Source organism: Apostichopus japonicus, chromosome 23, assembly GCF_037975245.1.
Source record: "Apostichopus japonicus isolate 1M-3 chromosome 23, ASM3797524v1, whole genome shotgun sequence".
NCBI classification, from domain to species: domain Eukaryota; kingdom Metazoa; phylum Echinodermata; class Holothuroidea; order Aspidochirotida; family Stichopodidae; genus Apostichopus; species Apostichopus japonicus.
The window spans coordinates 1,844,729-1,860,981 of record NC_092583.1 but is presented as its reverse complement, the minus strand read 5'-3'; the positions used below and the strand labels follow the sequence as shown (position 1 = coordinate 1,860,981).

General features: G+C 36.6%; 1 protein-coding gene across 5 annotated transcripts in view; it reads right to left on the bottom strand.

The window, feature by feature from the left end:
* LOC139964495 (dnaJ homolog subfamily C member 13-like) overlaps positions 1-16,253 on the bottom strand; it is a 64,846-nt gene that overhangs the window by 40,529 nt on the left and 8,064 nt on the right. For all 5 annotated transcript variants that reach the window (XM_071966090.1, XM_071966086.1, XM_071966087.1 and 2 more), the window contains exons 11-22: positions 14,655-14,821; positions 14,137-14,216; positions 13,548-13,614; positions 12,574-12,679; positions 11,900-11,999; positions 10,955-11,062; positions 9,834-9,989; positions 8,827-8,883; positions 7,812-7,933; positions 6,861-6,936; positions 6,233-6,328; positions 4,603-4,701 (exon numbers count right to left, since the gene is read on the bottom strand). In XM_071966090.1, coding sequence (XP_071822191.1) covers positions 4,603-4,701; positions 6,233-6,328; positions 6,861-6,936; positions 7,812-7,933; positions 8,827-8,883; positions 9,834-9,989; positions 10,955-11,062; positions 11,900-11,999; positions 12,574-12,679; positions 13,548-13,614; positions 14,137-14,216; positions 14,655-14,821 — 1,234 coding nt within the window. The remainder of the gene's footprint in view (positions 1-4,602; positions 4,702-6,232; positions 6,329-6,860; positions 6,937-7,811; positions 7,934-8,826; positions 8,884-9,833; positions 9,990-10,954; positions 11,063-11,899; positions 12,000-12,573; positions 12,680-13,547; positions 13,615-14,136; positions 14,217-14,654; positions 14,822-16,253) is intronic.

Sequence of the window (16,253 nt, the reverse complement as noted above, 5' to 3'; positions counted from 1 at the left end):
TTTGGTACAGATCTAGAGGCGAAGTTTTGGGGGTTTATTTTGACAAGTCATCAACGTTACATTACAGGGCAAGGGTTCTCAATTAATTTTTTTCTACGAGGGTCAAAATAAAAAACATAGATCGGCGCAAAGCACCAGTCAGAATGACGATCTCACTGTACCTTAATTGAGCAATTTGTGCAAGGTAGGCACATGGTGTGCTCAGGCATCTAGACGTTAAGAACATGTGTACCCAATAATGCAACACCTCGGAATACTTTCTATTTTCGTTGGCCATTTTTGGCCTCCTGACCACCTACCGAGACACCCTGTTATACACCTTTTTCGACATCTGACATTAATGTATTTTGACTTTCAACTGCACATGTAGAATGATAAGGTAGGTTTCTATATAACCGAGCTGCTTTATAATCCCAATGACCTAAAGAAAAATTCAGTATTTATTGTAATTTATATTCAAAAAATTGTGAATCAATGAAAATAAAATTTGAAATTTGTCATGGGTTAGGTGAATATGCGGTGTAAGTGTGTTGTTGGACAAAATTTAGGTGTTAATATTTTTGCTTTGAAAAATCTTAATCCCTTCGTCAAACAACAAACTGCAACTCAGTTTCTTTGAGGGATTTAACAATTATTTAGTAGGGAAACAAAATATAACAATATATACGTAAAATGCCGCAGACTTTTTTGCGGGGCATTATATGTTTCCAGGGATGTGCTCAGGAATATTTGAGTGCCGGGCAGATTGTGTGGTAGTGTGATCCACACCCTGGGAGAGGGATCTCATGGGTGGGGTTTGCCCCCCCCCCACTGGACAAATTTTGCACGTGAAGTGTGCTTAGGTGGTGCTATTTTCCCTATCCTGTGCCATGTATTCTCCCAGATTTTGGTTATGGTTAAATTTGTTAAATTATCATCAAAAAAGTGCCAGGCGGAATTGTTTAAAATACTGTTTGTGCTGGGCAGCATTCAGAACTGCCGGGAGCGTGCCGCCCAGTGTGAGCATATCAAGGGCTATGTTTCATTTTCTCTTGCCTAAAATCTTCTATTAGCATTATGACTGATGCATAAGCAGAATATCTCTCAAGAGCAACTTAGAGAGGACCTCTTGAAAGTTTTACGACGACAAGACAGGAAATTTTCATTAAATGGGATCCAATTTGGTATACATATGTGGAAGAAGGTTAGCTGGTCTGATGTTAGTTATTAACATGACGGAATTGGCAAGACAAAAATAAAACATGCTTGAAGTGGTTGTGGTTACACCAAAGATAATAAACTACTTGAAGAAGAGGACCAGAGCAGACAGGAAAGGAGGAACTGAGATGAGCTGAATGGTTGCAACCCGATTGGCAAAGTTTCTCTAATAATCAGCAAACGATTTTGCCGAACTGTTCGCATATAGCCCAGGGGAATGGATCGTCGATATCTTTGTTCTGTATGGTAAGTGTTCGGGCCAGGTTACTTTTGAGCCCGATGGTCTATTTTTTATAGCGTGACATTCTCATTTCAGTCCCGTGTCAGACACCAATGCAAATTTTACGAGGTGGCATTTTGATCGTTCGACCCATGTTACTCTTTCATCCATGTCTTAGTTTGTTAGGTGTCTTTTCTGGTAGTCCAGCCCAAGAAACTGTCCCATCCGGTCTATTTTCGAGTTGTTTGTTTCAATTCGGTTCGACTTACAGTCTGGTCAATATCCAATATCTCCAACTTGTTTAGGAAACTGTCCCATCAAAACCTTTTGCAATGTCCTTTTGCAATGCCCTTTATAAGCAATGCCCTTTTGCCATGCACTTTTACAAAGCCCTTTAGCAATGCCCATAAGCAATGCCCTTAAGCAATGCCCTTTAGCAATGCCCTTAAGCAATGCCCTTTTGCAATGTCCTTTAAGTAATGCCCTTTATATTTATAACCAATGCCCTTTATAAGCAATTCCCTTTTGCCATGCCCTTTTACAATTCTAGTTTCGGTCTCGTCAATCCCCATTTTGGCAGTCCCATATCGGTCCAATTTCGGCTTCTGTCCAACTAATACCTATTTTTTTGCAATGCCCTCTTGAATCTGATTCTGCACTTGTTGCTGTCCCATCAACACCCCATCTTTGCTATGCCCCTTTTCCAGTTCTATTCTAAGGCTGGGGAATACATGACCAGTCTTAAACTCATAGGTTGTTGTTAGTATTATGCTGGGAAATTGTGTTAGTGTGTTACCAAAGAAAAAAATTAATAAACACATCAAAATAATGTAAAAGACAGTTACATGCAAAAGAAAGAATACCAGTGCATGGCAAGCTTACCATTTGAGGCTGCCACAGAAGCAAGATATAAATATAAGAAAAAAAGATTTTTCATTTTTAAGGTCGATACGACTCATGAGACGGATTCAAAATGGCGGCCGACAGAATTATATAAATGGAATGGTATAGCAGAGGGAGTGGCTTTAATAAAAAAAAATTAAAAATAGTCTCATGGAAGAGTCTGTCGAAAGGGATGAATTAGTGACTAAATAATCTGGTGGAAATTTGATTATTACCTGAAATACCCAAAAGATATTCCACATGATAACTTGAAAACGACATCACGATATCTTCTACTTTACTCTATCTAGACTAGTTTTTTGAAGAAATTACATTATTTTTTATAGACAATCCCAGCCATTCATTACTCTAGGATATGGGGTGGGGTGGGGGGGTTGGGTTGTGATGTCATCATGGCACATGTTCTGCCATAGCTTCTATGACCTTTCAAGAAAAAAAATCTTCATATCAAGTGTGTGTCATCTCAAGTGTATGTCATCTCAAGTGTGTGTCATCTCAAGTGTGTGTCATCTCAAGTGTGTGTCATCTCAAGTGTATGTCATGTCAAGTACGTGTCATCTCGAGTGAGTGTCATCTCGAGTGTGTGTCATCTCGAGTGTGTGTCATCTCGAGTGTGTCATCTCAAGTGTGTGTCATCTCAAGTGTGTGTCACCTCAAGTGTGTGTCATCTCAAGTGTGTGTCATCTCAAGTGTGTGTCACCTCAAAGTGTGTGTCATCTCATGTGTGTGTCATCTCAAGTGTGTGTCATTTCAAGTGTGTGTCATTTCAAGTGTATGTCATGTCAAGTACGTGTCATCTCGAGTGAGTGTCATCTCGAGTGTGTGTCATCTCGAGTGTGTGTCATCTCGAGTGTGTGTCATCTCGAGTGTGTGTCATTTCAAGTGTGTGTCATCTCAAGTGTGTGTCATCTCAAGTGTGTGTCATCTCAAGTGTGTGTCATCTCAAGTGTGTGTCATCTCAAGTGTGTGTCACCTCAAAGTATGTGTCATTTCAAGTGTGTGTCATCTCAAGTGTGTGTCATTTCAAGTGTGTCATCTCAAGTGTATGTCATGTCAAGTATGTGTCATTTCAAGTGTGTGTCATCTCAAGTGTGTGTCATTTCAAGTGTGTCATTTCAAGTGTGTGTCATCTCAAGTGTGCATCATCTCAAGTGTATGTCATCTTAAGTGTGTGTCATCTCGAGTGTGTGTCATCTAAAGTGTGTGTCATCTCAAGTGTGTGTCATTTCAAGTGTGTCATCTCAAGTGTATGTCATCTCAAGTGTGTTTCATCTCAAGTGTATGTCATCTCAAGTGTGTGTCATCTCAAGTGTGTGCAATTTCAAGTGTGTTTCATTTCAAGTGTGTGTCATTTCAAGTGTGTTATAGCAGTGTCACTTTCAGTTCACTGTCCACATAAGGCTAATCTTTGGTGATAAATTATTAACTTTTTTAAAGTGGATAAATGATCAGCACATCACTGAGAATTTACTCAAGACTGACATTTGGGCTCAATTGTTGTAAGGAAGTCACAAGAACTGGGTTGTTTCCAATTCTGCATTCATTTTAAACTTCAACAAAACTTATTCCCATCTCAAGCTAAAAAGATGTGGTTTTGCACCTATTAATGCAGTAAGCTTGACACCAACCATTGCAAGCAGTTAAAACTTTAAACACGAGAACATCCCTGTAAAAGTTTTCCATGATATTGCTTTAAGGTAAACAGCCTTTTTTGGTTATTTAGTCCCTTGTCCAGTCTCTAGCAATTATACATAATGAGTGTTACTTTAAATAATATTATTATTGACCACAACAAGAAGACCCTCCTTGATTTCTTCCGTACTAAGAAAACTAATAAGCTAATTAAGAAAATAAGAGCATTTGATTGTAAAAAAGTTCTAACCTCCAAGAATCTTTTTCAATTTAGTAGTCCTCACATGCAACAGGTTTTTAATATGTTTTTTATTCTTTTCTTTATTAGCTCAAAGATGTTTACAATGTTGCCAAACCAGAACAACTTCATTGTTGTTAAATTTCATTTCCACAATTTTTTTATTTTAATTTGACTAAAATGCACGGAAACAGCTGCCTGAAGGAAAACGAACAGCGTTCAATACGATTCTAATATAAAGCAGTTCTTTTTAAATCTAAAATCTTGGTTAAATAAAGATGCCATACAGATACAATGCACAGTCCTAACTGGAGCCTCAATAAGCAGAAAACAAAGAGCTGTTCTTAATTGCTATGTTTTGTTCTTTCAACTTGTCTTTGTTCTTAGAAAATGCAAAAGAGGTGTGTCTTACATCAGGAGCTTTTTTCTTGAGGCCCACTCTCTCCCTCCAGTGAACTAGGACATTCTCAATCTGGTGCCATTGCAGGCTCTTTTGTGTCCCAGACTGGTCCTGAAAATGGGCAAAAATATTACAATAGAAATATCACAATAGAAATAGCACAATAGAAATTTAACAATATAAATGATAAATAGAAATGTAATAGATATAATAAAATAGAAATGTAACAATAGAAATAATACAATAGACATATCAAAATAGCAAAATCACAATAGAAACAACATAATGGAAATGTAACAATACAATTGTTCCAAAACAAATAATACAATAGAAATATCAATTTTAAATATAACAAAAAAGTTATTACAATAGAAATATCAAATTTAAGTAGTACAAAAGAAATATTACAATAAAAATTCAAATATCACAATATAACTAGAACAATAGATCATAACAATAGAAATAATACAACAGAAAAAAACAAGGATAACAATGTGAGATTATCATATTCCTTTCTCGCTTTGCCTAGGTCAAACTTAACTGAAATGTTCTCTTGTTAAAGAGTTCCCCAAGTAAGTTGTCTTTTCCTTATTCCTGTTTTGTGTCTCAAGGCTTTTTGTAAAAAATGTGTAAAAAATCTTCCAATAACCCAATGGCTCCTTGTATTTTCCTGATTAACAATATATAGCCATACTTTTAAACAAGAATATCTATACAACTAAACATGGATATATGGTAGCTGGTATCCACCAATTAACAGGTTTGGCAGCAAAGTTCATAATCTATAAACTGCTCTACCATCAGACTATGAAGTTAAATATGATATGGAGTTAAATCAAACAGTTGCCTCTGAGCGAAGATCCTGCTAGGATCGAAACGTCGGGTTGTCTAACTTTAACATATTTACCTACGCAGGCTTTCTGAAGTAGATTATTAAGCAGTCTGAGATTTCTAATGGTCAATCACAATACAAATTTTCCCGCTTTAAGATGTATGACTCTAAGGCAACAGACAAAGTTTACCGTGTGAGATGACATGAGATTTACTAGAAAAAGAGGAACCCAATTTGCTTTCTTTTCCAGCAGCCGAGCGTAAAATTAAGAATGAAACAGACACCCATAGAATGTAAAAGGAATTGTAACAACTTTTTCGTAACAACAGTTTCGCCTGTGTCCTCTAAAGCTTAACAGATAGTACACACAGGGCAGGAGATCATTTTCATACCAGTGGCGGAGCTAGGGGTATTGGTCGGGGGGGGGGGGCGAGAATGGTCTGTAGGGGCGCTTTCAACACTATCTAAGCAGAGCGCCACCACAGGTTGGCGCAGAGCGTACGGAATTTTTTTGAGTCAAGATACTCAATAGATCGCCAGAAATGACCCTTTCCGGGCCTTGCTAATTTCTTGCTAATTTGCAGATAAACGAAGAATAAATAGCTGTTAGAGCATTTTGTCAGAAAATTACACCAAAAAAATGTGACAAATGTCAATAGGTAGATGAGAGCGCAATAAAAAATGTCAATAACCGCGAATAAGTAAAAAGTGGTAAAACGCTGAAAAGGGCGCCAGCAGTCCAATTGAGTCCGTCAGAGGGGGCATCCGCCCCCCCCCTGACTGTATGGACGCTCCGCCACTGTTTCATACCTGCGCCATCTTCAAGTTATCTCGGGTGTGGATCATGTCTCGTTCCTTATCGGGAACCTTCTCCTCAGAATCCAGGTAGCCCAACAGACCCACAGGCTGAAATGTCAAAATAACAGAGAGGTGCTTATTTCCACCATTGTGGGATCAGTTTCACGGGGGAGGGAGGGTGGGGGGGGGGTTTACATCAACTACCGCTATAGGACAGGGGTTCCGTATCAATCTTTCTACGAGGACCGGAGAGAAACATTGCCTGGAGCAGAGGGCCAGAGAGGACTGAGTTAGGGGGTTAGGTCGAGCACTGTCAAGGGTAGGCTGGTTCGATGCTCAAGCCTAAGGTACCTAGATAGTCTTAATGATGTTTGATTTAAATTTGGCTGAGGAGTTCAAACTACTCTGGGGAACAAGAGTATGCTGTTTTTAGTGTTCCTGTATACAAAACCATTCAAAGTTAAATTTGTATCGTGTTTCTCTTTTTTGCCATATGAAAACAAAAATTAACGCCCGATGCTTAATTCTGAGATTCAACTTTGTAAAACGATAAGATGACGATGACTCAGGAAACGACCCCCTCCGGACCCAATCTGTGCCCTTGCAAAGCAATTGAAACATTGTCAGAGAAATAACTCACCAGAACCCTTCTAAGTAATCCCATAGCAACAGGGTTCCCTGTCACCCATAGAGCCACAAGATGGCGGCTGAGTTGCCTGAAAAATATGAGAATATTTTATGGACATTGAAATTCACTGTTTTATTAAATTTATCTCCTAAAACTGCATTCTGCTCTGAAAATATGTCACAATTTGGTAGTATCATTCTTCGCCGACAGAGGAAAATGTGAGGTACGGACGCTCATGATTTTGCTACTGACTTTTATAGTCCACCAACATTACACGAGGACAGAAGAAGAAATTTTATAAACTTCAAAATTTTGCAAAACAATAAACACTAAAATGTTTTCTGTTGGAGAGAAAGTGTCTGGACTGGATTTTTTAAATTTTTTAATTTAATTTTTTTTAATTAATTTAATTTAAAATTTAATTTAAAATTTTAATTTTATTATTAATTTTTTACAAATTTTTTAATATATAATTTTTCCTCCTCCATATGTATTCACGATCACTTAACATGGTACACATTAAAATTATACATTGCAAAAACAAAAATGGTATGGTCTGTTACATATTTAAGCAACTGCAGTAAATATAATTTTTTAATATACTAATACTAATTTTTTATTAATTTTAATTTTATTATTTACTTTAATTTTTATTATTAATTATTATTAATTAAAATTATAATTTAATTTAATTTTATAAAAAGAATTTCATAACACACAAATCAGGGAGGCGCCAAAAATTGACAGGTTACATGTTAAAGTTAGTCTGAGGAGGAAGGAAATAACTGTGTTTTAATACTACATATATTGCAAAGTTGACAACCGAAACTGAAACTAGACCAGAAAACAGGAAACCAGAGTTCTGTTTATGTTTGATAAAACAGACATAACAAACGGACGTTTGCAAACCACAACGTACTGTACTAGATCAAAAACATGTGTAATGCTCTCTCTCTCTCTCACCTGTTGGTTAACATTCTCGAATCTGTGCTAGAGGTGAACAGGGCTGAAAGGAGGTGCCTTGGAAGGGCGCCTTCTGCCAACGACAAATGTTGCATCTTCGCGGCGATTTCCTCGTCGCCTTCCTAAATTCGTAAGCGGCAACAAGAAAAAGAGTGAGAGAGGAATGTCACAAAATGTCTCTTCATGCGTTTCTTTCCTCAAGATGTATTTCATTTATTTCCCCTAATTTTTTTTCAAATAATATTATAAATTACAGTTATCCCATTTAGTACAAACTACCAAACATCTTGTGGATCCTTAAAACTTGGCTTTCCACATACTTTTAACAACCATTAAATTTCCTTTCTGTTTAATCAACATGTGTTTTTTTCCTTTTGAGGTGAGTTAACGGTAGTTCTACTCAAAATAATTTACAGATTCTGTCTTTTACAGACCAAAAGAGACATCTGAGTATATTTCAACCCGATTTCACTTCTGTGACAACTGACAAATGTAGATTTCCCATGCATACCTGAGAATTAGATCTGAACATCTACACAGAGATGCCAAAAACAAGACAACATGTCATATAACGAGAAGCCTTGTAACACATGTACAAAATGGATATCAATATTCATTATGATGAATATGTACATGCTAATTAAATCAACACCATGGAAAAAAAAAATACCAAAATTCAAATATTTGCATATATCCAATATCACAAATATTTTGACAGGAATTTGCCATTAAATGCAAACAGTGTATTTGGTTTCGCACCAAACTCGAACCCATCAAGAATATCTCAAAATAAGACTAACTTGATTAAAAGCTCAGACAATCTATTCTATGTATTTGTATCACAATTAACTTTAAATATAATTAATTAAATTTTAAAAAAATCCAAAATTCTGTTTTCTCTTCCATTTTACGAAACTAACAACTCAACGATTTCTGTACTGAAAAATTAAGCAAATTTCGATGCAGAAACCTTTCTTTGAAGTATAGCCAAGGACATTTTACATGTAAGACTCACCTCAATGATGGCCTTCATGACCAGACCAGCGCCCTTCACAACTGTCAAGGATGGATGCTGATAAAAGGAGACGAGAAACCAATCTCAACAAAACAATCGGCTGCTACATTTGCATATTTAATATTTGCATATTTATTTTCAAATTCATTACCCTAGCATTAATTCAAACAGAAAAGAAGCTTTCAACTACTTGGAATTGGTAATAACTGTTAAAGGATACAGCCTGCATGATCAAAGGTGACATTTCTCCAATTTGTAAGTGAATTTCGTCATTAGCAAATATTTCAAAAATAATCCCACACCTCAATTTAACAGTATTTATTAATTGAAGAATTTTGGTATTTTCCATGTTTGGTGGTTTTTTATTGGCCAATTATTCCATCGAACCTACGGATGATTGCTCGTTACAACCAAGCTCAGCAAACCAGCAGAGCTTGCTGTCTTGAAGCAAGCATAAATTTCACAAATGTACAATCACTGGCTCGGACCAAATCATGCTCGATACGGATTTGTAGTTAAAGTTGTTCTTGAAAGCTGTTTAAACTCCTTACAATCACTGAGGTTGTATACCAAGTTTAAAGATATAACCTTATTCCATTCCATACATGGAATCACATATAACTGCATTTTCAATGCATACCTGTGGTAATTTTAACATTTTCAGTGATTATTTGTAAAAATTACAGAGAAAAATAGAGTTAAGCAAGCGGAATTATTTTTCCATTTTACTCTTTTTTTTTCTTGGTTGTATCATTGTATGGGACACGGAGACATAATTGACTGAATCACAAAGCACAAATCACAACCCACTGCTGAATAGTTTCAATGTAATTATTAAACACAATACCATGCCTAGATCATATCAGACAATATATTTAAGTTGAAAATCATTCCACAATCAGTGCATAAGCTACAGAGAATAATTATTCACTGAGCAGAGGAATGGATTTTGAATATTGAATTAAATGAAAAAATACATAAAAAATTAAAAATCATCTTCTTTTTACCTGGAAGAGTTTGTAGAGAATCCTGCCCTGACTGGCGACCAACTCCAGTAACTGATCAAAGTAATTACCGTCCGTAGTTTCGCTGTATGGCGCACAGAGGGCGTAGGTCAAGAAATCTAACAGGGACACGATCACCAAGGCACCGGTTCCTTGCGCCTGAGAGGTCAAATGATAAAATTTTATATTCACATGAGAGTCTTGCTGGAAGTTTATTTTTGAACTGATGAATAAAGCCCGCCAGACGCAGCCTGACTGATCAAAACTTGACTCAACTCGACTGTTATGACATAGTTTTCGATAATCGTAAAGACACATGGATTTACAACTGATCCCTCCCCCCCCAACCTCACAGAGTAACCGATCAGCCAACACAACAACTGTTTGTTGTTAACGAACCAAGCTGGTCTACGTCACGTGCAAATTTATATATTATCCAGTGATTGGTTACACAATCAATAAACTAAATTTGTGAACCACCGAAGACTGACAGTCGGAAAAAAATGTGACATGTTTAGTTTTCCGACTGAAGCGGACGTGACTTAAAACTAACAAAATCTCGATCAGTAGCAGTGTTAAGCAAACGGACACTGCCTGACGATCAAGATTTTCCACGTAGTGACGGTGGTGTCAAGTTGGGTCGTCCGTCTGTTCGTCTGTCCGACATTATTAAGCAAACTGGTCAAGTTTGCATTCGATTCCTACGTGTCAAGTTCGAGATGACTACATCCAGGGTCAGAAATTAAATAAATGAAAAATAATGAAAGAAAAACAACATATTTTTCTATCAGTGCCCAACTATGACATCACCACTGCTCGCTTAACGTTTACTTAAAGATTCAAACTATGACCTTTTCATCACTTTGTTGCTGGGATTGTATGCAAATTTCACCATGGTGCAATACATGGTATACATACATATGCAAACTTAATATGTAAATTAAACAAAAGCCAAAACACATCTGCTTTAATTAACATAAAAGTTTTGCAAATCCTAGGTTTTCTTTTTTGTTAATGTTGGCTTTGCGAATGAACGGACACATTTTTTAGAATTCTTCCGAAATTTGATTGTCGTCCCACCATACAGCGTGATCTGAAAAATTGATGCTTTGATATTCACTTACCACGTGAGTTCCAAAGAGATCCAGAAGACCTTGCAGAAATGATTTAGACGAGAGAAGCGAGCTTTTGTTGAGTTGTTCTTGCCGGAGGTCATAATCGTCATGCATCGGCTGAAGGACAAAAATTGCAAATGTGAAAAACTCAAAATCCAAAACAATTTTACTCTTTTTTTTGATAAATTTTTTTATGAAAATTCTGTTCAGACTGATAAGTCCTTGTTTGGACTCTCAAAGGTTTGTTTGACAGTTTCAAAATATCGAGACCCTTCCTTTTGAGAAACATTTTTTTTTAACCAAAGGAATTAATTTTTTTGGAAATTCTCACTATAAAAAGGATAGGAAGTAAATGGGACAAAACAACAAAGAGCAAACATTTTGCAATGTAACAGAGATTTTTGTTGTCACGGCCTTGAGCCTTCTCTGAAAAGCTATATAGATATATACAAATGTTATCACTACTACGGACCAACAAATCTTGACTTATTTGGATGAAGGCCATGCCGTATCTTGAGACAACATGTCTGAATCGTAATGGCTAGAGATTCAATTTTTGTTTTTTCACTTTTTCATTTGATCTACAAGATTTTTTACAGATTGGATGCTATGATGTTTAACATTGTAAATAAAGTGTATGTTTTTTGGCTTGGCTGTTGCCTTGAGAGCTTTTTCTCTTCATTTTGATAATCCTTTCCCTTCGAACTTGGAAGGAAATAGATGATATTGAACAAAAGCAAGATCAACCACTGGGGACAGGAATATCACATGGAGCCCTTTCTGAAGTCTTCACTTTTTTTTGTCAAATATGTGAAACCACAAAAAATACATTATTCTCCATTCCATACACCCCACATCCCCCTTAGTTGACCCTGGATCAAGAGCTATAGCCCCCTGGCCATCCTCATCTTGTCAGGCGTGAACAAGAAATACTACAAAGAAGATTTTCGTTACCTGCATCAGAGCACACAACATATCAATGGCAGCATGGGTGACCCCATCATCCTTCCTCTTCAGACATTTGACGACCTTTACTCCGACCGTCTCGCGACACCTGACAAAAATGGGAAAACATAATATTGATTGAAGGACGAGCAAATTGACCAAAGACTAAATCAATAATCTCAAATTTCCATCTTTTTCTTTAACAACATTGTACACAATTTAATCCAGTTTTTTAATACATAAAACTTGGAGAAAAAAGGCTGGCTTCTTGACACGATGACCGCTTCTTCAAGCAATGTAATTCTTACTTGGGACGAACAGCACAAAAGTACCTGATTGTCTTGAAAACACATATGGGACTTTAACAATGATACAAAAATAAATCATTGGCATATTGTTTTGTGGTTTGTGAAAGCATTTCTGGCTCAGATGACTTGGCAGTCCTACAGCCAAAATGATAAAAATACATTATGCTATATCATTTTTATATAGCTCCAAACAAATTATGAAATAATTCTGGTAGCGCTTAACATAATAATAACAATTATAACATCTATGCTTTGGTGAAAAGATACATTTTGAGAGCTGATTTGAAACCGAAATCCCCATCGCCAGCACCGATCATTCCCGCCAGTAAGGCAGACTTTACCTCTTTGCAAAATGAACTACCCCCAGCCACTTACTTTGGTAGTTTGGTGAAGGAAGCAAATCCTGCTTTTGAGGCAAATAATCTCCTAAGAGCTTGGAGCTCTCCCTCCAAGTCCTCGGCGGGCATGTTTTCGGTGTTACCTGGAGGACGAAACATTTACAGTCAAACGTGTAATGTGCCTGTATTCTTATATGCTTGTTACCAGGGTAACCAGAGCAAAATGGCCGCCCTGTCAGGTCGACCCTATTTCGTTTCGACAGTGATGATAAGCTGCAAAGGGATCGGCGCCATCTCAAAACGGCCAGACAAATTGTAGATCTAATGAAACATTATATTTTTTGTGTGTGTCTTAATAACCACAAATTCTTCCGGTACTTTTCACCTTTTCATTTTTTCAATTCCAAGTTGCTTTCATGAACATAGACATTAAACATCTGAGTATCTCTAAGTGAACGTCCTCCCATACCATGTTTCAAAGTACTGGTACTAACAGTACCTGAAATGTGCCTAACCTTTACCTAATTAAGTAACATGATATTCCTACTGTCAGTATGAGTGCTTTGAAGCAGGATTTGATAAAGTCCAGTTATAGAAAAGAAAATTGTCCCAACTAGGTGAACATTAATTCAGCCATGCAATCGCCAACCTTGACGATTAGAAACAAATGCACTATTCTTTTTCTGTTTTTTCCAATTTTTAATGAGAGACTTTTTTTTATTTATTTAATACCACGATATATTTTCTCCAGCAATTTTCGTTTACTTTTATCGATTCTGCAAGTCAAGGAATTTCCAACTCCTTCACCCACTCCGACCAAGCAATTAGTACTATAACACACATATCACGAACGGTCTACTTCTCTTGCAGAACAACCCTATATATATATATATATATATATATATATATATATATATATATATATATATATATATATATATATATATAGACAGACAGACAGACAGACAGACAGACAGACAGACAGACAGGTAGATAGATAGATAATCTTACCGTCCTGCTCTAGGAGAGCGTGCATGGCACCGTTGATGAGTTTTTCTTTGTTTTCGGCGAAGAAACTCTGAATAAAATATAAATCGGGAGGTAAAATGAAAGCATTGGAGGGGTTACCGTACATTGCTTATGTCATATTTTATTTTATTTTTCTGTTACCTGTTGCTTGTGTCATATCTTTATGCTTGTTTCTGTTGATATTGTGGATTTTAAATGAAGTAAATTATTATTGCTCTTCCCTTATATTGTAGTTTCTTTGATTTTTTTTTTTTTTTTGGGTATACTTCTCTCTCTCTTATATTGAAATTGATTCAAAACTGCTCTTTTTCAAAGGAATATTGTCTTTGTACTTCAACATAACAAAAGTGAAAAAAAGTGAAAGCCCTCTCCAACACAAATCACATTCATACACCAGAATTGCTTTCTTTTTTCCACTTTTCAAGATACTGAATTTCCAACAAAAACTTATTAAAAAAATGGTACGGACAAATCTAGCAAAGTCCTACGGATTGGATTAGTCCAAATGACCTTGCCTTTCAAGATTTTGGTCTCTTTCGGTTGTTTATGAATAACATTTCAATCTACTTACGTCCTGTGTGACTGCGTGCATTAGGCCGCTGTAGGAAACATTAGCGTTGAACCTCTGGACTGCCTCTTTGAAATTGTTATCTGTTGAAAGAACAAATATTTGTAGAATTAAAAAGGGCAACATAAATATTAAATTATTTAAGAGTTAAACCAAACGATTTTTTTGGGTGATAAATCTTCGTGGGCATACCATAATTTAAATTATAATTTATATCCTGGAATGGGTGCTATGTCAGAGGGATGAGAGAATAGTGGTTGGGGTGGGGGGGTAGGGAAGGGATAGGGAGGGGGTTTGGGGGAAGGCGTTAACAATATTTATCATTGCTTCTTGACTTTTACAAGAGTACAGACTAAAAGTTTTAAATAACATTTCAAATTCTCTGTGCCTAGGGAAACAGTTTAAAACTCATCTGCTGCATTCTGAGAGCTACACTAGCACACCTCACACCTATTCAAAGTCTGACAACAACTTTCACCTAACAGGTCATTTTTCATGGGCTGGAATAAGTGTTGACTTACTCGGTGGTTGAGCTAGAAATCTCAGGTGGTGGCTCTCCACCTCTTCTCCGACTTGAGTGAACAGAGGCGCTTGACGGAGGCCTTGTCTCGTGAATTCCATCTTGACACAGATGTCTCGATTCCCGCTGGCCCTCACCCCATCAAGGATTCCTGCCAGGAGATTATCTCTGTCGTAAAAAAAAAAAGAAGAGTGTTATATAGTCAATATTCTGTTGATGATTATATAGGACCCTGACGTTTATGTAACCTGGGAAATAAGGCTAAAGAAAGGAATATTCATTTGGGTAAAAAAACAAGCACTAGATGCGTACGAATTGAGTATGCTTAAAGGGTGTGAAGACTCGCGCAAAAAGAAACGACTAATGCCGGTAATTTGACCTAGTTTCGAATGAGGTGCAACAGAAGTGTTAGACACCACCATCGATCCCAGAAAATACACACACAGCTTGCTACCATCGGTAATTAGACACTAGTGTACAGTCAGTACATACAGCTGCGGTCAATACCAACAGCACAGTGTACAAGCAATACAGCGATGGATATCTCAGGTCCAGCTAAAGATAACAAGGTATCACATTTCATTAATGTTCTGTCTGCATTTTGTAGCGACACGAACAGTCGTTAACCAATGGAAATGTACATTTCTACATCTTCAACAAAGGCGATAATAATGATACAGTCTTAGCGAGTTTCTTGCAGTTATCAACTATAGAAGTCAGACTTACAGCGGAGGGTAGGGAGTAACTGAGGCCATTGTTGTAACCTGGGATAGGCCTAGGCTATATTCCTTGGGCCCTGGGCAGTATCATGATAAAGTATTGTAGGATTATGAGGAATATGAAACTGTTACTAATGTTAGCACAGGCCATTGCCTATATGCATCAGCTTTCAAAGTTACCATCCTTATGGGCGATTGAAATTAATATATGTATCAAGTGGAGCATTATTATCACCTTCGTTGAAGATGTAGAAATGTTTACATTTCCATAGGTTAATGACTGTACAAACTTATATGTTTCTCCCGCTTTTAAGATGACTCATTCGTACGCATCGAGTGGAATGAATACTAAAAGAAATGAATATTAATTTAGCTAAAAGAACATTGAAAGAGATGAATATTCAGTTAGGTAAGAAGAGAAGAGAAGACTAAAGAAATGAATATTCATTAAGTAAAGAAAACACTGAAAGAAATGAATATTCATTTAGGTAAGAAGAGAATACTAAAAGAAATGAATATTCATTAAGTAAAGAAAACACTGAAAGAAATGCATATTCATTTAGGTAAGAAGAGAAGAGAAGATTAAAAGAAAGGAATATTCATTAAGTAAAGAAAACACTGAAAGAAATGAATATTCATTTAGGTAAGACGAGAATGCTAAAAGAAATGAATATTCATTAAGTGAAGAAAACAGGTAGAAAGAACACCAAAGAGAGATATCATACACTATACAACTTCAACCTCAAAAACAAAATCATCCCAAACATTCACCAATTGAGATAACCGACATATCTTCATATAGCCTCATTTCAGTCACTCTTACAATTGATGATGCTGGGTTTTGTGAAATCAGCAGTCTTTTGACATTTTTTACCCTTACT